Here is a 24376-nt window from a genome sequence, read left to right on the forward strand (position 1 = left end):
TTCCCTCGGGTCATACGCCAAATCTCCTCCCTGGTGGGGTGGTGGTGGTGGTGGGGAACCTCGGTGTCCCCCACGACGGTGCGCATTCCCCCTTCCTCCGCGACCGCCGCCAATTCGGCCACCACAACGAGCCAAGGCTTGTAAGCGGGACTGAGGGGGGAGGTTTGTTAAAAATGTCACTCTGGCAGACATCAGAGCCACCGGGCTGTGCCTACCCCGCCGGACCCCCCCAGGCCCCTCTCCCCTCCCCACCACCGCCCCAGCGCTGGGAGCTGGAGCCGGGAAAGGCGGGCGGAGCGCCGCGGTAGGAACCCCCGGGCCCCCAGCGCAGCGCGCGCGCCCAGCCGGCTTCTGAGCAGCGCCCCCGCAAGGCTGCCCCGCCCCTGCACGCCGAGCCCCGCCTCCCTCCCCGCCCCCGCGCACGCCCCGCCCCGCGCCTCCCACGCCTGGGCACCGCCCCCCCGCCCGCGCCGCAGGAAGGAGCTGCAAGCCCCAGCCGCGCGGGCCTCAGCGTGCAGATCCGCACCATGCCCCGCATAGATGCAGACCTCAAGCTGGACTTCAAGGATGTCCTGCTGCGACCCAAGCGGAGCAGCCTGAGGAGCCGCGCCGAGGTGGGGTCCTCCGAAAGCCGCAGTGGGGTGGGATTTGTTTTCCGGGTGGCTCGCGAGAGGCCGGTGGAAGGAGGCGGGCTGTGCTAACCTTGCCGGCTTTTCCGTGTGTCTGTGTTGTGGGATGGGATGCTGACCCTCCGCCTCCCTCCACCAGGGACCCTCCCCGCCTGCTGAGAAAGGGGGAAGCCAGCTGGTTCTCAGCCAGGACTTGAGGGACCCTGCTCCTGCTGCGGTGTAAAATTACAAATACGTCCGGTCGGGTGGGCAGGAGGGGAAGTCCACAGAGGACCAAAGCACAGAGGAAGAAAGATCAAGTGGTCAACTGATTTGGGGGTGGTGGTGGTTGGGGGGTGCATAGAGGAAGGAATTGACCCAGTGGAGCCCAGGTGTAGAGGGAGAAGACAAACGACTGGACAGCTTTGTGATTTTGGCACTGTCTCTCGGTGCGGAGAACTGCCCCTCGCTGCTCTGCTATCCGCTCCACCGAGGGAATTTTTTTTTTTTTTTTCTGATGTCCGAATAAACAAGCTCCTGGGCGGCAGAAGTTCAGGGTTTACTTCCCACGTTTCAGTGACCTTGGCCAGGAGTGAGGCTGGGGACTCGTTCCTGGTGGCACCCCACTTACTGGGCAGCTGCAGTCCAGCCCAGTTCTACTATCAGCTGTTCTGGTCTCAGGTCCAGCGAGGGAATTTTTTATTTTTAAATGTCTGAAAAAACGGGCTTCAGGGTGGCAAAAGTTCAGGGTCTACTTTCCACTTTTCAGTGACCTTGTTGGGAGTGAGGCTGGGGACTCGTTCCTGGTGGCACCCCGCTTACTGGACAGCTGCAGTCCTGCCCAGTTCTAGGGAAGCAGAAAGCTCTGGGGTATGGGCATGGGAGGCAAACAGGGACACCCTGGGTAGTTTGGCTGGTTCTGTGTTGTGGAGATCAAAGCCTGAGGAACAGGTGGATCCTGGGCTGGCAGTAGCCCCCGGGGAGAGGGCGAGTGGTAGCCCTGCTGGGGATGAGGAAGGTGAAAGTCTGAAGGATAAACTAGTTGCTCAGAAAAGCAGAGTCCCCCGGGCAAGAGGGCGTGCTGGTGACCATGGCTTTGCCTGGTCTTTTAAGAGCTGGAGAAGGAGGTGAGGAAATGACTCCATCTGGAGGCTGGGCCGCGGGAGTAAACAGGAGGAAGCAGAGCCAGCACAGTCTTCCAAACGCTCCGCTCCACAAGATCATAAATAAATTCCCTTGCAAGGAACTCAGCTGCCCGCCTGTGCCCAGGCCTGACTGCAGTGCCTGGCGTTGCCAGCCGAGGGCTGGTTTGGTTTGAGGAAGCGTCTTCTAGCCAGTGACCAGAACAAGTCACCATCTCAAGCAGGAGGGGTGGCGGCTGGACCCAGAGAGGGTGAGACAGGACAGGTCTGCAAGGGGTCAGGAATGGTTAACCCTCCTCCTGTCCTTCATCACATTCTTAAAGGCCCTAGGACCCTTGAAAAAACAATAAAAAGTTTGGGTGGCAGGTAGGCTGTACCTAAGGCCAGAACAAGACAAGATGTGGGGATTCTGGGCAGACAAGTAATAATGTGGCGGGGGCCTCAATGTTCTTTCAGTATTTGTTCAAAATTCACTTAGGAGAGAGAAACTTAATTTTAAGAAAAATGATGTGCTTAAAACAATGATAAATCATATGTATTTTCTGAGCCGGGAAGCATCTCAAGAAGGTAAAACATTTAGAATTCATGTAATAGAGTGAATTTTTCTTTTCCAGAGGTTACTATGATGTCATGCATCATTTGCTTTCATACTTTGGGCTGATTGAAACTATTCATGTCCCAACTTCCAGTGGCACCTTCCGTCTCCATGTACACATTACAGTGAGAACTCTGTGCCCTTGAGAAATGTTTTCATATTTCCATTTTTATGGGCACTTGCCAGCTCCGTGCCTGGAAAACAGAGTTAACTGGAATCGCCTTTCCAGTTGGTTCCTCTAACTGTGTAGGTGCCTGGTTGGTTGCTTCCCATAGTCTGCCTGCTTCGGTGATGTCGGAGGGATCTAGCTAGCCCTGGATCTGAGTAGGCTTCTAATCAGTGTTTGCCCTGTTTGTTGTGGATACCTGAAATTTCTCAGCGGGCAATGATCAAAACTATTCATTGTGCAATCAGATAAAAGTCTAGAACGCTTGTCCCCCGACAGAGGTAATATCTGCATGCAAAAACGGTAAGGCAGCCTTTTTTTTTTTTTTTTTTTTAAAGATTTTATTTATTTATTTGACAGAGAGAAATCACAAGTAGATGGAGAGGCAGGCAGAGAGAGAGAGAGAGAGGGAAGCAGGCTCCCTGCTGAGCAAAGAGCCCGATGCGGGACTCGATCCCAGGACCCTGAGATCATGACCTGAGCCGAAGGCAGCGGCTTAACCCACTGAGCCACCCAGGCGCCCCGGTAAGGCAGCCTTTGAGCTGAACCAGAGAGCTGAGCAGCGTGGAGTTGGGAGAGAGAAAACATAGCCCGCCAGAGCAGACCTGGCTGGGAAGGGAGTTTTGAGTCTTGACAAGATTTATCACTGCAGCAGTTTTGCTGAGAGCTAGGTTTGCTCATGGATCATCAGGCAGTGAGCAGGAAATGGAGAGAAAGGCAGAATGGTTTCCCACTTAGACATTCTAGGACTCCTGGAGGGACTTTTCTGCAGGCATCTTATAAAATGGATTTGAGGTCAGCACCTGGGTACCAGTGGAGGTGGCTCAGGTGGCCTTATTGTGATCGTACCAGGTAGGAGGTTCTCTCTCAACTGTCCATACAAGCCCCTGGCACGTAAGAATAAAGTCCCGCAGGGCTGCACGGGGGCATTTGGGTCAGCCTTTCAAAAGAAGTCTCATGTTTGTTGAAGAAGCAAGAATTTTGTCTTTATCTGACACACTGGAGAGATTGAGTCATTCCTTAACTCCCTGCTCTGTTCTTCAAAACCCATTCCTGACTCTGGTGTCCCACTGGAGCCCTGAACCCAAGGTAAGATTTAAAACAAGAAACAAAAACTTACTAACACAGCCATTACTTTGGGAAGTCTGACAATGAAGAAATTTGCGGCAGAAAATTGACCACTTGTCCTAGACAGAGAAGACTCGACACAGTGTTAAAACTCATTAGTGATTTTTTTTTTCCTTCCTTCCTTTCTTTCTTTCTTTTTTTTTTTTTTTAAATACCAGGGAGAGGCAGATCCAGGGAATTGGGATCGTGGCTGGGGGTCCACAGCTGGCTGGTCCACAGGGGATCAGAGCATGGAAGGAGAGAACGTAGGGCTGGGAGCATGGCGACCTGGGTTTTAGTCCAACCTCTGTGCTATTTTAATGTCTTGGCTCTGTGTTAGTTTCAGGGGGCCCTGTGTAACAAAGAAGTTGGGCTTATGCAGTAGAAATTTATTGTCTCAAAGTGCAGGAGACTCGGAGCCCCAGATCAAAGTATCCACAGGCTGGGTCTTTCTGATCCCAGTAGGAGAGAATCTGTTACATTTCTCTCTCCTCCCTTCTGGTTGTTTACCGTCTCTCTTGAGTGTTCCTTGCCTATAGAGGCATCATTGCTATCTCTGCCTTGATCTTTACACCCTGTTCTCCCTTTCTATGTGTCTGTGTCCACATTTTCCTACCTTGCGAACACCAGTCATAGGGGGATAGACCCTACCCTCCTGACCCCCCCCCCCCGTCTTACCTTGATCTTCAGCAAAGACCCTATTACAATTCACAGGTACCCCTGGTTTGGCATTTCGGCATCTTTTTTCAAAGACACATTGCAAACCATAACTGCCTCTATAAATTTTACTCCGTAAAATTAGAGGGTGTGGGGTCAGATTGTTCTAGGGAGACTCGCTCCAGAATATACATGTTGTCTCCAACACAAAGGCTCTCCCTAGGTTTGGAGCAGCATGAGCGTGTGTATTTTGGAAAGCATCCTGCAATGATTCTGATGTGCACACAGATGCGCTGGGCTAGCCGCTGGAGTCTTTCCCACCTGTGGAACCCGGGGCTCTCTGGTCATGCACAGCTGCACGAACTTCTCCAGATCCTGCCAGCTGGTGGTGAAGCCTGCAGGGGGCAGAACGTTCAGAAGGCTGGGCAGGAGCCCACCCCAGCATCGCCCTGAAAGTACAATATCATTCTTACCCCTTGGTCAGACATTAACTTCTTCCCCACTTTTCGGCCTCGAGGATTATAAAGCTGGGAGGGAGTCTCCTGTAGACTTAACCTTTTGCAGGTGAGACAGATCATCATTTATTTCAGAGCATTACTTAGATCTGTACCACCTACCGATCTAGGCAAAAGAGGCTCCTACCCCACACGACCCTCCTGGTCTTCTGTACCCTTCTCCTCACTGAACGGGAGTGGAGGACCAAACTTATTCTCTAGGTCATTTCCAGGTACTCGGGATCCTGGATTTCCCTTGCTTAGATGACTTCAGGCTAGTTCCAAGGCTGGCAAGGGCTCCAGGTGGGTTTTCCCAAGGACCTGAGATGCTGTTGCTGTGCTCACCTCCGACCTCAGTGAGTGGCCCAGTGGCAGCCGTGTGTGGGCGTGGGGAGCTTGGTTTGCAGAACTGGAGTGTCCTTATGTGCATGTCAGCATTTGTGTGGACCGGAGTCCAGGCACTGGTTCCCCATTATACCATGTCCTGGTACTTTCCAGTTGATTAATGAAATTGTGTTTGTCAGGTGGGAGGGTAGAACATGGTGTAAAAGGCTTATGCTTGGGGGAGAGCATAAAGGGCAGCAAAAACATGCGTTTTTGAGGTGGAGGAGGGGTAGTTTATAACTTGATGTTCCCTTGCAAATCAGGCTGAGTGGAGTGGGAACTTGAAGGTGCTATATTTGGTGCATCGACCAGCTGTGGCAGATTAAATGCCAAGTTTTGTTCCTGGGAGGCTGGAATATTTAAAATACCTCTCTCGGTGAATAAGCGGTGTATTCGGGGGGGGCATAGGGGGGAGGGGTGTGTGTGTCTTTTTGCCTGTGGATGAGGGAAGATAGAACTAAGATTTTTAAAAATTTAATTTTAATTTTAATTTTAATTTAATTAAAATTTTAATTTAATAGATTAAAAAATTATTTTTAAAAGATTTTATTTATTTATTTGACAGAGAGAGATCACAAGTAGGCAGAGAGGCAGGCAGAGAGAGAGAGAGGAGGAAGCAGGCTCCCCGCTGAGCAGAGAGCCCGATGCGGGACTCGATCCCAGGACCCTGAGACCATGACCTGAGCCGAAGGCAGTGGCTTAACCCACTGAGCCACCCAGGCGCCCAGATTAAAGAAATTTTTAACTCCAGCATAGAGAACATACAGTGTAATATTAATTTCAGGTGTACAATAGAGTGATTCGCGATTCCATATGTCACCCGGTGCCTATCACAGCAAGTGCCTTCCTTATTCCCCAACACCTGTTCCCCCCCACTTTCTCCCTCTGGGAACGCTGAGTGTGTTCTCTAGAATTCAGAGTCTGTTTCTTGGTTTGTCTCTTTTTCTCTCTCTTTTTCCTTTGTTCATGTGTTGTTTTTCTTAAATTCCATATATGAGTGAAATTATATGGTGTTTGTCTTTATCTGATTAATGTCACTTGGCATGATATTCTCTAGTTCCATCCATGTTATTGCAAATGGCAAGAGTTCGTTCTTTTTTATGGCCAAGTAATATTCCATTACATATATATATATTCCATTATATATATATATATATATATACACACACACACACACACACACACCCCACATCTTCTCTGTCCATTCATTAGTTGGTGGACACGTCGGCTGTTTCCATAATTTGTCTATTGGAACTAATTCTGCTATAAACATACAGGTGCATGTATCCTTTAGAATTAGTGTTTTTGTATTTTGGGGGGTAAATACCCCATAATGCAACTGCTGGGTCCTAGGGCAGTTCTATTTTTGAGTTTCTCTGGAACCTCCCTACTGTTTTCCACAGTGGCTATAACAGTTTGCCTTCTCATCAACAGGGCAGGAGGGTTCCTTTTTCTCCACATCCTTGCTAACATCTGTTGTTTCTCACCTTTCCGATTTTAGCCATTCTGACTGGTGTGAGGTGATACCTCCTTGTCGTTTTGCTTCGCTTTTCCCTTATAATGAGCGATGTTGAGCGTCTTTTCACGTGTCTGTTGGCCATCTCTGTGTCTTCTTTGGAGAAATGTCTGCTCAGGTGCTCTGCCCATTTTTAATAGGATTATTCCTTTTTGGGGTGTTGAGTTGTTATAAGTTCTTTATATATTTTGGATCCTAACCCTTTATCGGATATGTCATTTGCAAATATCATTTCCCATTCCATAGGCTGCGTTTTTGTTTCGCTGATTGTTTTCCTGTGCTGTGCAGAAGCTTTTTAAAAAGATTTTATTTATTAGGGAGAGAGAGACAGAGCACAAGCAGGGAGAGGGGCAGAGGGAGAGGGACCAGAAGACTCCCTGCTGAGCAGGGAGCCCGATGTGGGGCTCAATCCCAGGACCCTGGGATCATGACCTGAGCCGAAGGTAGCCGCTTAACCGACTGAGCCACCCAGGTGCCCCAAAGCTTTTTATTTTTATGTAATCCCAATAGTTTATTCTTCCTTGGGGAAGATCCTTTTAGTTCTCATTCTTAGAATTAGGGGTTGTGTGAAATCTACCACATGAAGACTAGGAAGAGGGGCAGGAGCCCACTGTCGAGGCTGACCTTTTTCCATGAAGAGCTCTCTATTTTCCATACTGCTGATAGGGTTTGGGGGTGCCAGGAAAAACCCATTGTGAGCTCAGCTGGATGCAGAGTGTAGCAGCCCTCCCCAAGCATCTCGGGTGGAGTATGAGTCATTTGAGACCTAGGATTATTCTGATTATTTTAAGCCCTCAATGCCAGAATGTTAGAGTGCCCTTAACAGCACAGAAAGTTGCAACTAATAGACTCCTTCAGTTAGCTTTCCGAATGTAAATCGAGATTGCTTCGCTGAAGTAGAGCCAAGAATCCTAATGAAGGAAGCAGGGGAGGGGAGGAGCTGCCCCACCTGCTCGGGCGGTGACTGCATTTCATTTGCCATCATCTTGGCTTTTAAGGCTGCAGCAGACAAACCTATGACATCATTCACCCAGGAAGCCTTCTGGACTCGGAGTTGCATAGAGAGCAATGGAGGTGTGTGGAAAGGCTAAATGGCCCGAGGTGTCCCTTGGTGTTTTTTGACATATGATGGCAAAGTGAAAGTTGTCTGAAATGAAAAGGGGTGGAGGAAGGGGAGGTCAACCCTGGTCGGAAATGATTATTGCTGATGGACTCCTGAAGCCGCTATTAATGTGGGGTCGGAGTTATTTCAGAAACTGAAGATGCGCGCCTGTGTGTCTCCCGCCGGTTCTCCTTTGGGGAAGCGCCCACTTCCAGGATGGCCTCGTGCCTGTCAGGGTCCAGCCAAGGGGACGGACAGTGCTGATCATGTAAAACAGGGAATTTAATGCAAGCTATCTGAGCTCCGCTGACATGCCCGATGAGATTCTGGGGCGCCAGAGATTGGCAAGAGTGGAAAACCACTTCCAAAGGGGTGGAGGTGATGTTATGGAGCCCAAGTCCTGGGATCACTCCGTGAAAGCTGGAACCAAGACCATGCAGGCCAAGGCTGAAGAGTTCTGGGAGACCTGCCCTGAGAACATACAGACGCCCCCCCCCTCCCCCGCCTTGTCCCACACTGGTCTTCCGTGTCCTACCCAGTTTCTTCATTGGCTGAACCCAAGCCAGAAACCAACCTGGGCAGTGGAGCCTTGGGGTGGGGTGGGGTGGGGGAAGGGTGGCCTTCCTCTGGTAAAAGGGGGGCCAGAAAAGGGTGGAGAATGGATCCATGAGCCTACAAGTCTTGGATCTGCTTGGGTTGAAGAAGGGGTTCTGATTCGGCTTACACTCGGTGAGCGCCTGGCCCTCGCCCGCAGCTTTGGCTGAGCTCACCATCTTGACTTGGCTCTTGCCCTGGGTTCCTGAGTGCCCCAGTTTAGTCACAAATGCCTTGAAGTTGGAGTTAGGGGAAAATGGGAGGGCCATCCCCCCAAATATTTGCATGTCAAAGGAGCAAGTGTTGATATGCGCAGACCTGTGGTTGCAAGTACTTTCTCCCTTTCACGGGTTAAGGGATTAATGGTTTGCGGCTCACTGTGGGGGTGAATCGGGAGTGTCTGGTTCTAAGAATGATAGGGAAAACCATCCTTGGCAGGGAAGAATGGAGTTTTTCCAGAAGGGGAATGGTCCCTCTGGTGCTTGAAAGTAGGGAAGATAGCATGGATTTGGGTGTTTTGGGTCAGGATGGATCAGGCTGGGGACAGAGGGTGGCAGTGGGTGGGGTGGGGGAGGGGCTACTGAAGGAGACAAACTTCCCGTTCCGAGGTTTGTCTTGAGGGAACACTGTCCGGAGCCTTGTACTGGTGCTTGAGGATCCTGACGAGGCTGGTTCAGCTTTGTCCCTGAATGACAACCTGTCACTTGGTCTCCTGAGGAACTCTCCTATTTTTGTAACACGGGGCTCAGCCCCTAAGAGACCAAGGGACCAAGGGACATGCACTTCCTTTTTGTTCTTCCCTTGCTCCAGACTCTTCACAAACCACTTAAATAACAAAGCACTTTCCCTTTTTGCCAACAGGTGGATCTTGAGCGTACCTTCACGTTTCGAAATTCCAAGCAGACCTACTCAGGGATTCCCATCATTGTGGCCAATATGGACACTGTGGGGACGTTCGAGATGGCAGTGGTGATGTCCCAGGTAAGATGGTAGGCTTCGTTCCCTCTGCTGCTGACCCTGGCCACGTTGTCAGGGGCCTATCCTAGACGTGTTCAGACAAGGAAGAAGAGAGAAAATTGAGATATTTTGGGTCGTTCATTGCCCATAGTAGTTAGTTCTGGACGCTGAGGGGCACTTCTTATCTTCCCTTTGCAGTCAGAAGATGGCTGGAGTGTGGACTTCACATTCAGTGAGATGCTCCGGATCTTCATCCCTTTCTTGCTTGAAAACGTTCATGATCATTTGAGAAACTAGAGATCTTATAAAGTTAGACTGCTGTCATGTTATAGAAGAGCGACCTTGGGGGCGCCTGGGTGGCTCAGTGGGTTAAAGCCTCTGCCTTCGGCTCAGGTCATGATCCCAGGGTTCTGGGATCAAGCCCCGCATTGGGCTCTCTGCTCAGCAGGGAGCCTGCTTCCTCCTCTCTCTCTCTACCTGCCTCTTTGCCTACTTGTGATTTCTGTCTGTCAAATAAATAAATAAAATCTTTAAAAAAAAAAAAAAAAGAAGAACGACCTTGTCTTTGGAATTAAGGCAGAGCTGCTTTGTGGGCAGTCTGTGCACTAACACTTACTACAAAACATTTATTGAGAACTTAAGTGCCAAACAGTAGATAGAAAGTATGTAATGTTGTCACAGCCTCTCCGGATGGGTTCCTTTTACAGAATGGAGGCAGAGATGGAGAGGAGAGGTCCCTTGGCTCAGGACATTTAGTCCAGTAGAGACAAGAGCCAAGATTCAAACTCAGACTGACTTTGGGAATGATTCCCAGCTCACACTGATAGCTAACAGTCGAAGCTCAAGGTCCCTTCTGGCCACTTACCAGTCCCATGTCCTATAAAGGGAGTAGTTGGTGTCCTGGCATTGGAGAAATAAAGGAAAAGCCATTTGTGGGCAGGACCTTTGTCCCATAAGGCTGGGTCTGAGGTCCAACACATCTTATTCATCCTCGATATGAAATGTTTGCTTCTGATCTGCACAGTGGGTATGTATCTTCTTGCATCGATAATGCCTGCCAAGTGGAAAGAGAAATCCAATTAGTTGAAAGAGCTTCTCACTGTGGGACCCCGGGAGGTGCTAGGATTCATTATTAGCCAGTGATTAGAAGGAAGATTTTCAAACCTATGACGAATTTGAAAAATGGAGTAGGGGTGGTCTGTCTGATTCCGTGATCAGCTGTACTCTCTGTCAGCCCACAGCCCCCACTGAGCTTGGGCCCGGAGGCTAATAAATTAATTGGTGAAGAAATCTGTATTTTTTTTTCTCCATGTCTTTCCCTTGCTCTGCTCTGTGATCAGCCATTGCTACCAATGAATTATGTATTAGTGTGAAAGTGGGTGGAATCAGGGAGCAAATAAATTGTCCAGATTAATTCCCATCTCGAGTTAGGAGTCCATTAAAAAGTGTAAAATTTGCTACGTCCCGCCCATTTTCACAGGAAGGACTCCCTGTCGTTTGAGACCATGGACATTGTAAACACAGTAAAACAGTGTACCCTGAAGCCATGTGCGTGTGCACTGTGAATTTTCTGCCTCTAGGAGCCACTGATTGAGTGCGAATTCATAAAGGCACAGGATTTTAGAATGGAAAAGTGTAGATGGGGAAACAGACCCAGAGAAGTTAGGAGAAGGGAAGGAGCCTGAGCTCCGTAGTCAGATTTGAGTTTGATTCTGGCCTTTGCCCCTTTTTGGCCAAGCTGTCTCTAAATTGCTTACACTCTATTTCTGTCTGTAAAGCTAGTGGGACTGTAGGAAGTTGCTCGAAGTCAATGAGATGGTATACGAAGTGTTGGCACAAAGCATGTCAGTGTTGGATTGGGTCGGTAGTTATAGGTGTGGGATTACGATTTGTCGAATTCCATCCCTCAAGAATACCAACCGCCTGTTGGGTTTAGCTTTTAGCAAGCCATGTTTAGACTGTGAACACAAAGGCAAGCTTTCAGGTATAAGTAGAGGTTCTCTTGGGTTGGCCGAACAGCAGTTGGGCCTCGACACTCTTTGGGGCAGGGTACCTGCTGCCTGCCACTCTGGGCAGTGGGGCTGGGACCAGGCCCTGGGAACCCTTCATTTTCCCTCCCGGGCCTCCCGGCAGAGCCTCTTGAGTCCTGGATCAGGGCTGTCTGATCAGATGAGAACGGAGAACATGGTTGTGTGTTTGTACTGGTGACTCCTTCGTCTGTTCTTGGCTCTCAGCATATTTAAAGTAAGTGAAGCATGAACTGGGTTCCTATACCCATTCTTTTGTGTTGCTGGGTCCCCCCAGCCCATGCGGGGTGGAGAGCGGGCTGGCCTGACTTCCTGTCCTAACAGGAAGTCTGTTTTGTCCCCTAGCACTCCATGTTCACAGCAATTCACAAGCACTACACCTTGGACGACTGGAAGCTCTTCGCGGCTCATCACCCAGAATGTCTGCAGGTAGGACTGTACCTGGTTCTAAGTTACATTTCTTCGTGGGGGGGCGGGGAGGGGAGAAGCACTTCAGGGTGGTTGCAAAGGTTTGCATTGGCAGTGAACAGACCTGCAGAGTCAGCGGAGAGAGACCTGTGGAAAGCCTGTGGTGGGCCCTGCCCTCGCCCTTCGTCATTGCTGGGAAAACCTGTTCTGGATCCAATTTTTAAAATAATTAGGATATCTTGAATAAGAATATCTGGGGTTTTTTTTTTGTTTTTTTGTTGTTTTTTGTTTTTTCTGTCTTGAAAAATTTTGTGTTCCGTCCTGAGAGCCTGTGGAAGACCTATGTTTCCTGCAAGGGGTGCCTCGAGTCCGAACAGTCCTCTGACGGGAGGAAAAACATCAAATTATAACGAGTTGTTTTGGAGTTGAGTAAACCCTATGCCCATTAGGAAGGCTGTAATCAGAAAGGTCCTAATGAGCGCTGGCATGGATGTGAAGAAACTGGGGCCCTTCCGCATGGCTGGGGGGAATGTAAAATAGCACAGCTGTTTTGGCACTTACTTTGGCTCTTACTCAGAATGTCAGATAGCAGAATTGAGACTGGACCCAGCAGTTCCATTTCTGGGTGTAGACCTCGCACACACAGAAGTAGGTGTCCACACAGAGACTTGTATGCAAACGTTCGTAGCGGTGTTATTCATCGGAGTGGAGAGATAGAAACCATCCACCTGAGTGTCCGTGAGCCAGTGCACGAATGAACAAAATCTGGTCTGTCTACAAAACAGACTATTATTCAACTGTAAAAAGACATGAAGTCCCGATCCGTGCTACAACACGGATGGCGAACCTTGAAAACATTCTGCTGAGTGAAAAAGCCACACACGAAAATGTTTCTGTTTAGGTGAAATGGCAAAAATAGGCCAACCTACAGAGATGAAGCAGAGGAGAGGTTACCTAAGGCAGGGGGGTGGGAGTTTGAAGGTGAGGGTCCAAGCATGTGGGGGTGACAAGTGTTTTTAAAATGGGCAGTTACACGACGTTACATGACAAAAAACTATCATGTTGTGTGCTCTAAATGGGTGAATCGTGTGGTACGTAATTATATCTCAGTAAAGCGGTTATTAAAAAAAAAGGCAGTTCGAATATAACAGAAACTCTTATTATTGTGGAACACACCTGACTTGTCACCTGGTACATTTGAGTCGTTCTGAGCCGGTGACAGCAGAGAAGTTTCTGTGGGTTGGAGATGCCCTCCTCTGTGATCACATCGTTTGTGATTGGAAAATGACTTCACTTTATACCACTTGGGAGGTTATGCTGGCTTCTGTTTCTCCTTGGCTGCCGCTCTGTGTGGATTTTGATTGGAGAGAAGGTGGTTTTGGAGATACAGTAATTTTGGCTCAATATCAAGTTCATTTTTTCCATGTCGTCTCAGAATGAATATTAATTGCTTCACTGTCTTTCCTTCCTGGAGGAAGTTTGGCGAGTAATTCTTTGGGGGTGGGGGGTGCAATGGGTCATACCTCTGACTCCTGCACAAGAGTTTCTGGCAGTGTGTTGTTAATTAGAACCCGGTCCTTCACTACGAAGCATGATCATTTGACTTGGTACTGTGCCCCTGACCCAATTAAAGGCTAATTTGAAAAGGGGGGAAATGAAAAAGGAAAAAAAGGGGGGGGATGTCCAAAACTTGGTAACATTGAGAGAAATGAACCAGTCTTAAGTTCCACTTGCCAAACCTGAACAGAAATGAGAGGGAAACGGGAAGGGTGGCAAAACTCTACTGGGAGGGATGGGTTGGGCCAGCACTGGGCAGACTGGCAGCCAGAGGAGTGAAAGAAAACTGATCTGAACACAGAAAACTGGGATAAACTTGTATCAAGTTACCAGGCTGTTTCCATTCTGTATCGGTGTTGTGGATACATTGTTGAGATTTTGGAGGAATCACAAAGGGTACTCAGATATGTCCCCTCCCCCGTTGATGACTCCTGGCTCAGAGAAGTGTCATAAAATAAAAATAGTCTTTCTTTCTTTCTTTTTTTTTTTTTTTTAAAGATTTTGTTCATTTATTTGACAGACAGAGATTACAAGTAGGCAGAGAGGCAGGCGGTGCGGAGGCAGGCTCCCTGCTGAGCAGAGAGAGCCCGATTCGGGGCTCGATCCCAGGACCCTGGGATCATGACCTGAGCTGAAGGCAGAGACTTTAACCCACTGAGCCACCCAGGTGCCCCTAAAATACCAATATTCTTATAAAAGGTGAGGTGATGACACTGGGCACAAAACCATGACCTAGTTGCACTCAGGCATCAGCGACTAAAAGCAAATCTTATTGAAAGGGTCCGTAGACAAAAGGACGAGACTGATACAAAGCGAAGGTCAAGCAAAGCTTTATTTTGTGCCAAGCATCGAGAATCAAACTGACCGGCCAGGGTCATCTCTTGCAAAGAAGCGACCCCTCCCGGTCTCACAGACTAACTTTTATAGAGTAAAGGCCATGTGGTCAAGCCTGGCCACACACAGGTGGCCAATTGAATTACAATTCACCCTATAGTAGTTATTTGGACTAGCCTATCACTCTGGTCAGAATTGGCACCCAAAAGGCAGGGCCCACATTTTTGGGTGGTTAGGGAGGTGCTTTCCTGATTGGATGTCTCCACCTGGCCGAACACGTCCTTGGCAGGTAGGGAGGTAATACGTGCGCTTTTCCTTGATTGGACGTTTCTACCTGGCCGGACATGTCCTTGTATCTGGAATCCATTACCCGGGCTATTTGGCTGTGTTTTACCAGTTCTGTTTCTAAGTGCTTTCCTTTTGGGGGAAGGGGCAGGTTCAATCTCAGTTTACTGCATAAACAACAACAAGGCTCGCTCTGGCTAAGTAGGCCTTTACCCTTGTCTCAAAGAGGAGATTTTCCCAGGAGCAGAGGGGTGGGTTGGAGACCACCAGTGCCATGGAGGTTGGGGAGGAGTGTGTGACTGAAGAGGGTGTGGTGGCTTCGGATGTTAACAAAGGTACCATTGGGAAAAAGCATCTTAGGCCCGCCCATTCCTGTACTTTTTGGCCATTTTGCCTTTTTTGTAGGAACCCTGAATCTTGCGGTTTTGTGAGTAGGCTACGATTTGCATATTGTGATCGTATTGAATGGAGAGTCCAGATGAAAACAGGAGGTTTTATCAGAGGAGTTTAGACATCTTCCCCGCCTTCTGTTCCCGCTGCTGGTGCCCAGGGTGACAGCCGTGGCGTTGGTGGGAAGGTGTCTGCCTCTGCCTCTCCTCTTCTCCAGGAAGAGCAGAATTCGCATCAGCAGCTCGATGGTTCAGGGTTCCACACAGTGGGAGGAAATGAGGGAAAAGCCAAGGACTAAGTTTCCTGTAATTAAAACTCTGTTTACTGGAAGATTCTGTGGCCAAGGACGAGTCTCCTTTCCCTTCCGTGTGGCGTGTTTCTTGAGCAGATCCACCGTGTGTGTATTTGGTTTGGGGGAACCTCAAAGACCCACAGCATCTCCCCAGGATAGAGAATGGACGGAGGGAGGGTCTCACTTTTGAATGCCCCTGATTCCTCACATTTGTGCCTTTTTCCTTTATTTTGGGACAGCACGTTGCCGTGAGTTCGGGCAGCGGGAAGAGTGATCTGGAAAAGATGAGCGACATCTTAGAAGCGGTGCCACAGGTCAAGTTCATATGCCTGGATGTGGCCAACGGGTATTCAGAACATTTTGTGGAGTTCGTGAAACTGGTGCGTGCCAGATTTCCAGAACATACCATCATGGTAGGTATGGTGGAACACTGTCTAGAAGGGGAATGCAAAGAGAGGGGGCTGTTCAGCGTGTTGGGGGAGCTGTGTTGGTGCCTACTTAATGGGACGAGTTGAGATCATTACAAAAAGAAAAGGCAGCGTCAGTGGAGGGTCTGTATCCTGGCTCTCCAAAAAAATCTAAAATCCAAATCAGCATCATAAGGATGTGGGCTTTTGATCTCTGCTACGTGTCATCAGATGTTTCTTACCATGGGACGCCTTTGTTGTTGTTGTTTTTTAAAGATTTTATTTATTTGTCAGAGAAAGAGACAGAGCACAAGCAGGGGGAGAAGTAGGCTCACCACCGAGCAGGGAGCCCGATGTGGGACTTGGTCCCAGGACTCGATCCCAGGATCCAGGACCAGGGATCCCAGTGTGGGACTCGATCCCAGGATCCAGGACCAGGGAGTCCAATGTGGGACTCGATCCCAGGACCTTGGGATCGTGACCTGAGCCGAAGGCAGATGCTTAATGACTGAGCCACCCAGGTCTGTGTTGTGCCTTACCAAGGAGCTCATATTTAAAAAATGAAAATAGTGTAACTGGGTTTGAGTTTAACCCGTTTGGGCCATCTGTACCCCTCTCCTAACTGGCCAGTAGAACAGTCTCCTGTAACAGTTGAAATCTCCCAGGTGAACAGGAGCCAAAGTAGTCCGCTATTATCTGCAGATCGGTTAGAGTATTGTTTGGTCTCCGACCTTTGTTCTTGACTTTTGTGTATTTTCCTAATTATGAACATCTTCACTGGTCAGAACGTTCATTGGCTATTGCCGGGAAAGGCGGGTTTGTAGAAAAAGGGATTAGAAGCTCTTGGGTTAAATTGGGTCTTTTGGAAAGTTTACGTCGTGATGATGTGCGTCTCTCCTGGTCTTAACTAACGTGACCTTGATAGATTGGCCGCTAGATAATTGACCCTCGTCTCCATTTTTGTAAATTCGGAATTTTATTTCTCCCCATGTTTCATCGTCGTAAGGAAGTTGGGACACAGGAACTGTTTCTGTTAGTGGAGTTAAATCTTCGGTTAAGAGTTCATGAGGATTTTTAAGAGCAGTATTTCTGTGCTTTCCACTCAGATGAAAAGAAAGGATAGAGAGTTGTCCCAAGGGCAGCAGCTGTATGGCGTGAGAAGTTGGATGGGAGACCAAAAAATTAATTTTATCCTCCATAATAGTACTGTAGTGTCATTTTTTTTAAAAGATTCTATTTGTCTGAGAAAGAGAGCACAGGCAGGGGGAGGTACAGAGAGAGAAGCAGGCTCCCCGCTGAGTAGGGAGCCCGACGTGGGGCTCGATCCCATTACCCTGAGATCGTGACCTGAGCCGAAGGCAGAGGCTTAACCCGCTGAGCCACCCAGGCACCCCTTGTCATTGGTTTGTTTTGATCTCTATAAGGAGCGGGAACTGTTGTCCCACATTTATCCAGGATGAGGAATCTTGGGTCTGATGTCTTCTTAGACTTTCTGGATGGCTCACAAGGCCATACCAATACCGACCGGCTAAGAGAGGACTTGAAGCCAGGTCATCTCTATCTGGTACCTGGTGTCCTGAGCCCCTTCTGTCCCCAGCCACCTCTGGTAATGTTTTCTCGTACAGGAGGGAACAGAAAGCGTGACTCCCAGGAGAGCAGAAGCCCCCGGCCCCTTAGCTGGGACCTGGTCTCTCTAAACAGTGTTTGATATTCAGTGTAAATTCTGTGAAACAGTGGATGGCACTAGAAAAAGCATGATGCACAGATGTTGGCCGGGAGTGGAGGCCTTTGTTTATTCCTCGTGGAGGGAAGGAGATCAAGCAGGCCCAGGGTTGCTGTTAATGGTCCTTTTATCTGAGGTGAGGCGGGCCTAGATCTTTCTAGATGTTTCTAGTGCACCTCTGGTGGGTTAATTGCCCTGGGGATGGAAGTGACTGATAAAGTTGGAAGTTGTGCTTTACCTCCTCTGGCATTTTTGGGGTGGAAGAGAGAGTTCTGAAGGGTTAGGAATCAGAAATGACATGGATTGGGTGAGGCCACTCAGTGGTTCCGCTTTCTTTTTCTCTGGTAATTCTTGCATTACATTGTGAAATAGGACAAGTGTACAGACGAGTGCTTGGAACATTCATGTTTAATAAATGGTCCTAAGATAAATGGTCTTTCCAGGACATCTACACTCAGAAGCCCCTCCTCCCATCCAAGATGAAAGCCCCACCTTGAGTCTAGCCATCATTTTCTTCCTTGTGTGAGTCTGGTTTCATCACTGCTCATGCTTTCTAGTTTTCTTTTTCTTTTTTTAATAAAGATTTTATATATGTATTTTGGTGGGGGGAGAGTGAACATTAGAGAGAGATCCAATGGGAGGAGAGGCAGGAGGGAGAGGGAGAAGCAGACTCTCCCTTGAGCAGGGAGCGTGACGCGGGACTCGATCCCAGGACCCTGAGAGCTTGACCTGAGCCCACACCCAAGAGCTGGATGCCCCACCGACTACCCCAGGAACGAATCATTAATACCGCTGCCCACCTGCCCCACCTGCGCCTTCCCCTTGCGCTGCGTGGCGGCTCGTCACGACACTGTTTGAAGCGCTAACTTGGTGCCCCTAAGGTTGGTGTGGCCCCAGGAGCCTAGTCATGCTGGGGAAGTCACACAACCTTCTGAGTGTCATTTTCCTCACCTGTGGAAGGGCGGTCGAGGATCATGGCGGCTGGAGAATTACAGGGAGTGGGGGATCAGATGGCGTGATGTGTTGTGTACCCTGCGGTATTCACAAAATGTTTGCCGGCTGGTAGTACCGTTGAGGACAGGTACCCTGAGTGCTGAGTCACAGAGGGAAGGCTGACAGAGAAGAAGAATGGAAGGTGGGATGGGGGTGGGGAGGGGTTATTCATTTTTGTTTCAAGAAGATCTAGAAAACCCGTACCACTTCTCTCAAAAAGGGTAAGTGATAGTGGAAATCAGCGAGAGCCCTGGAACTTTCTCTCACTTGCTCCCGACCATTGGCTGTGAGTTTTATCTCGAAGCTGGGCCTGCCGAGGGCTGAGGGGAGCCCCCAGCTGTGGAACCCCGGGAGCCCGTGGGTGCGTCACCCCTTAGGGTTGCAGACCAGGGGACGGGTGGTGCAGGTGCAGAGGTAGGCCGGTAGCTCAAGAGAAGGAGCGTTGTCCCAGAGCTTTGTACCAAGCTTGGGGGTTGCCATGGGGATGAGGCCGGGAGGGAGGGGTTGGCGCAGCGTTCCCACGGCCCTCTGGGCAGCTACCACCCGCAAGTGCCTCTTTAGCGTCTGCTGGTTGGCTCTGGGATGTGTTTTCATTGTTCCTGTTGGTTTCCCCAGTGATGAACGCTGGACTTGGCGAGGTAGACGCATTATTCCTGAGGCATTCTTTGCTTGCACTGACCCCTGAGATCTGGGCTTCGTTTGGAAACCTCCACTACTCTTAACACCCTTAGTTTTGGAAGTCTAATTTCCCTTACGACTTTTGGATGCATTACCAATGTTCTGGAACCAAAAGGTATACAGTACAGTCATCATGATGGCTCTGGTGCCGTGAACAGGAGGGGTGCGCAGAAATGCTCTCAGTTGAGGCTGGTGGTTCTGGGGGTCTGTTTTGGGCTCCCCGCGGGAGCGAGGGCTTGTAGCTCCCCCTTCCCGTACATCCTGGATTCATGTGCACACCCCATTTCCTGGAAGCCTTTCCCCTAGGGCCTACCTTGCCACATAGAAGGAGGAGAAAAGCAGGGATTTTTAGAAAACTTTGACAGACAGCACCGTAGAAGGTGCTGGGTGCTCCGACAGTGTAGTAAGCCCCAGGGCCATTTGCCTGGTGGCTTCCAGAGAGGAAGGAGACAGATGTGTTCCAGGTGCTGTAGAAAAAGGCCCTATTGGGGTGGGTGGGGTACTTCTGATGATGTCTAGTCTTTGAGCATGGATAACAGCACCTGCTTTTACTGACGTGAAACTCCATTTTAGCTCGAGGAACTTTCTGAGGCTCACACAGCCACTAAGAGGTGGGCCTGGGTTTCAGAGCCGGTCGCCTGCCCCCATGGCCCGTGATCTTCTATTACACCACTCCGCAGCCAGCTGCTGGGACACGGGTGTCCCTGTGTAGTGTCTGACAAGCAGCTTTGCGCTGGTGGCTCTTCCTCACTTGGTCGTGAAGAGGTAGGTCTGTGACACCCCAGACTAGTCTGTTGAGGGCAGACTAGAGGCCCAGCTCCACGCCGCTGGGGTAGGCCCCCTTGGCCACGGTTGACTGATCCCCAGGTAATTGTGGGCACGGCCTCAGCATTTCTGCACATGGCCAGTGACTCAGTCTCCTGCTGGCATTCCTTCTCCAGCACTCATGATCAGACAAGTTTCAAAGCCACAGGGGGACACAACCTGCTCCAGCCCTCTTCCCGGGGAGGCAGACGCCCTTTAGAATTTCCTGCAGGCTGTCAGCCGTGGGCGGCCTCCCTCGTGGAGTGTGGAACGTGCCTCACTGGAGGTGGTTATGGCAGACCGCGCCCCTGAGTTGCCTGGGTTTCCTGGCTTTACCCTCTTCCTGGCACTGGTGTGAGCTGGAACTGTGCTAGAAGCCGTGAAGGGCCTCATATCCAGGTGGTATGTGGGTCTCTGAGAGTCCTGTAGTAAACGGAGTTCAATGTGCCATAAAAGATGGTTATCGCCTTGATAGCTTCTGCTACTTCCTGCTTCCGTGTTTGGCATCGGGACAGATCTGTGTGCTTAGGAGAAGGTACTATCATTAGCACGCCACCACTTTTTCTTTTCTTTTTTTTTTTTTAGGATTTTATTTATTTATTTGACCGAGAGAGAGAATACAAGCAGGGGGAATGGCACAGGAAGAGGGAGAACCAGGCTCTCCGCTGAGCAGGGAGCCTGATGCAGGGCTCGATCCCAGGACCCTGAGATCATGACCTGAGCCAAAGGCAGAGGCTTAACCGACTAAGCCACCCAGGCATCCTCAGTGTGTCACCACCTGATATCAGGAGTTGGCACACTGTGGCCCCCAGGCCAGATCTGTCCTGCTGCTGTCTGCCGGCCCTTGTCTCCCATCATCCTAGAGAAAGGATTTTTCTTGGCACGGGTCCTCAGAAGAGCTAGGGAAAGGTGGGTAGAGAAGTTACTGATGTATAGGTCCTGAATTTCAGTTTGGGATGAAGAAACGTGGTGGGGACGGACGGTGGTGACGGCTTCATGACCTTGCCACTTAAAAAAATCACTAAAAACAATGCATTTTATGTCATGGATATTTGACCACAATTAAATTTAAGAAAAAAGAAGCGAGCAAAACAAACAATATACAGAAAGCATTCTTAATTAGAGGGACTAACATTTTATTGAGCACCAAACTGAGAGCTGGGCTTTGTACTAGGAACTGAATAGAACTTTCTATGTAAACCCTATCTTGACCACACCAAGTGGGTGTGGTTCGTCCTACATTCTAGCAGGAGAAATGGAGCCTCCTAGATCTTCCTTCATTGCCTGGATGTAAGGGTCGGCCTGTGGACCCTGGGGCTTTCTGAACCTACCTTCTCTTAGGTATCTGGATCTAAAGGAAAGCTGGCAACATTGGGGCAAACGGTCTTGGTTTTGGTTTTGGCCCAGGGGAACCTCTTTAAACCTATTGTGGTTTTTTTTTTTTTTTTTGCTTTTCACTGGGCCCCCATGCCTCTCCTTTTTTTTTTTTTTTTTTAAAGATTTTATTTATTTATTTGACAGACAGAGATCACAAGTAGGCAGAGAGGCAGGCAGAGAGAGAGGAGGAAGCAGGCTCCCTGCTGAGCAGAGAGCCCGATGTGGGGCTCCATTCCAGGACCCTGGGATCATGACCTGAGCCGAAAGCAGAGGTTTTAACCCACTGAGCCACCCAGGCGCCCCCCCCCCACCCGCCCATGCCTCTCCTTGACCTTGAACAGAGGGAGACTGTCTCCCTCAGCAGAGTATGGGAGTGCGGGCCCTGGAGGGGGCTCGGCCTCCCCCGAAAGAGGGCTGCCCCATGGACATTCCTGCCTGTCTCAGTACCCCCTGCTCCCTGGGAGGGTCCAGAGTTTGCAGTTGGTCACGGCCCGTGAAACGAGCGTGTGCTGCATTTGTGGCCACGTTCTGGCCGTGCTATCTGCACCAGCCAGGAGGTGCATTGGGCCCAGATAGGCTGCATCCTGCTTATCACCCCAGGCCAGCCGCATGTGCCGGCATCCCTCCTGCATCCCCGCTGAATCACCCCCGAATCTAATCACCTCATGCGCTGTTTCCTGGGTGGGACCTGAGGCCAAGCTGGGGGCCCGATCACGTCCTGTCGTCCTTCTCATGTCTGATTTTGCCTTTCCCTTTCTCCCTTAGTGTTTGCCTTTCTTGGCTTCCACTTTGATGAGACGGCTTTTTACTCCTGCATGTGGCAGGTCAGCCTTCTTGCCTCTGTCTTCTGCATCCTTGTGCATCCTTGGGTTTTTCTGTCCGGCCACTTCTCTGCAGTGACTGATCACCTTCCAGCCACTGGTTAAGGAGCTCCACGGGTGGCCGAGGGGGAATGGGGACACCCGTGCAAGCCTCTGGGCTACCAGGAAGGGTCACCTTCCTCATGCTTTAAACTTACTTTGAGGGCGCCTGGGTGGCTCATTTGGTTAAGCGTCTGCCTTCGCTCAGGTCATGATCCCAGAGTTCTGGGATCGAGCCCTGCATCTGGCTTCTTGCTCAGTGGGGAGTCTGCGTCTCCATCTGCATCTGCATCTTCCCCGCTTATGCTCCCTTTCTCTCAAATAAATACAGACGATCTTTAAAAAAAATAAACTGACTTTGAGTCTGTGTGGTTGGACCTGGTGCATGTGCCATGAACTGGCTTGAATTTATTTTGTGTAAAGTAGGCCCTTTAGAAAATCAAATGATTTGTTGGCAGCACCAGATCGGTGGTAGAAAATATCCACACTGAAAGTGAAACTATGGAGGGAGCTGAGAGTAACTTCTTCTGAGTTATGTTTGTGTGTATTTTCATTTTTTAATTATTTTTATTTTTAAAATTGAAAAAAAAAGTTTTCTTTTTTAGTAAGACCGGTGGTGAGGGAGACTTGAGAGCTTGGAGTCTTGTTTCTCGATTCCTATTAACTCCTTGGCTACAAAGTTGATGTTGGTCCTTGTGCTGAAATAAAACAAAACTCAAAACCCCAAACCACCAGACTTCGTTATAAAATTAATGCAATTCCTGGGGCGCCTGGGTGGCTCAGTCGATTAAGTGTCTGACTCTTGGTTTCTGCTCAGGCTGTGATCTCAGGGTCCTGGGATCAAGCCCTGCGTCGGACTCTGTGTTCACCTTGAAGTCTGTTTCGGATTCTTTCTCTCCCTTTGCTCCTCCCGGTTGTGATCTCTCTCTCTCTCTCTCTTTCTTTCTTTTCTTTTTTTTTTTTTTAAGATTTTATTCATTTATTTGACAGAGATCACAAGTAGGCAGAGAGGCCGGCAGAGAGAGGAGGAAGCAGGCTTCCCACTGAGCAGAGAGCCTTATGTGGGTCTCGATCCCAGGACCCTGGGATCATGACCTGAGCCAAAGGCAGAGGCTTTAACCCACTGAGCCACCCAGACGCCCTGCTCTCTCTCTCTCTCAAATAAATAAATCTTTAAAGAAAAAAAAAAGGAATGCTGTTCCTACTCTAGAATCCAGAGAATTTTGCAGAAAAAATTTAAAAGTTGGGTAATTCTTCCCTTTGTACATAACTTGTTAGCATCTGGGGGTACGTTTTCATGTACACGTATACTTGCAGGGTTTTCTCGTTATTGTTGTTTTTAGCAAAACTGAGATCTTACTGTTTCCTTCTCTTTCCCCTAACATGATACCAGGACCCTGTTTTCCCACACCATCAGACCCATCTTAAAAACCTCACGTAGCTGAGAAACATCAGGTTGTTGAACCATTCCCATTTTGGGTAATACATGTGCAGTTCTGCACTGTTAGAAATAATACGCATTCTCGTGTTTAAATCGTTGGCCTCAGTTCTGAGTGTTCCCTCCAGAGAGGATCCTGGAAGTACACTCACTAGATCAAAGTTATTTGTATTCTTCGCATTGGCTCTGTAAGGACAAATTGCTTCCCAGGGAAACCTGTGCTAGAGACCTTGCACCAGCAGAGAAGGACAGTGTCTGTTTCCTCTTTGGTATTTAGTCATGATTGTCCTTGATAATTTGAGTGATGAAGACTACCTCACTAGTATCTGACTTTGAATATGATGATTAGAGAGGGGCACCTGGGTAAGCATCTGCCGTCGGCTCAGGTCATGATCTCGGGGTCCTGGGATCGAGTCCCAGGGCAGGCTCCCTGCCCAGAGGGGCGTCCGCTTCTCCCTCTCCTCCTTCCTCTGTTGCTCTCTCGTGCCCGCGCTCTCTCTTTCAAATAAATAAATAAAATCTTAAAAAAAAAATAAATTCAAGGATTAGTGATGGTGAATGCTTTCCCTGGGTTCATTGACCACTTTTATTTATTTATTTATTTATTTTTAGTTTGTTCATGTCCTTTGGCCGTCACTTTGTGAGGCATTAGGCATTTCTTTTGCAGATTTGGGGGAGCTTTAATAATGTCAGGAACACACGGTCATAATCGCAGGGATTTTTCTGCGCCACGTGACTTGCCGTTTAGTTTTGTTGATTATATGAGTGTGTGTGTTTATGTGTGTGTACCTGTATATCTTTTTTCCATTTTTATGGTTATTAGAGTTACGTCTTCGAGGTGTTCTAAATCTGGAAGGGCACAACTTTTAAGTTAACTCTTGCATCCATCTGAAGCTGGTTTTGGGGACCAGTATGAATGAGAATCTATGATCTTACTTCCAGAAGCTCCCTTTCCCCAGCACCGTGTGTTGAAACCTTGTT

The 24376-nt window shown here is 49.1% G+C and overlaps 1 protein-coding gene across 1 annotated transcript in view; it reads left to right on the forward strand.

The window, feature by feature from the left end:
- The first annotated feature begins 471 nt into the window (after positions 1-471).
- The window catches only part of GMPR (guanosine monophosphate reductase), a 43533-nt gene continuing 19628 nt past the window's right edge, over positions 472-24376 (forward strand). Inside the window, exons 1-4 of the mRNA XM_044259383.1 lie at positions 472-614; positions 9227-9346; positions 11695-11778; positions 15355-15528. Coding sequence (XP_044115318.1) covers positions 528-614; positions 9227-9346; positions 11695-11778; positions 15355-15528 — 465 coding nt within the window. The 5' untranslated portion in view covers positions 472-527. The remainder of the gene's footprint in view (positions 615-9226; positions 9347-11694; positions 11779-15354; positions 15529-24376) is intronic.

This window comes from Neovison vison, chromosome 1, assembly GCF_020171115.1.
Source record: "Neovison vison isolate M4711 chromosome 1, ASM_NN_V1, whole genome shotgun sequence".
Lineage (NCBI taxonomy): Eukaryota > Metazoa > Chordata > Mammalia > Carnivora > Mustelidae > Neogale > Neogale vison.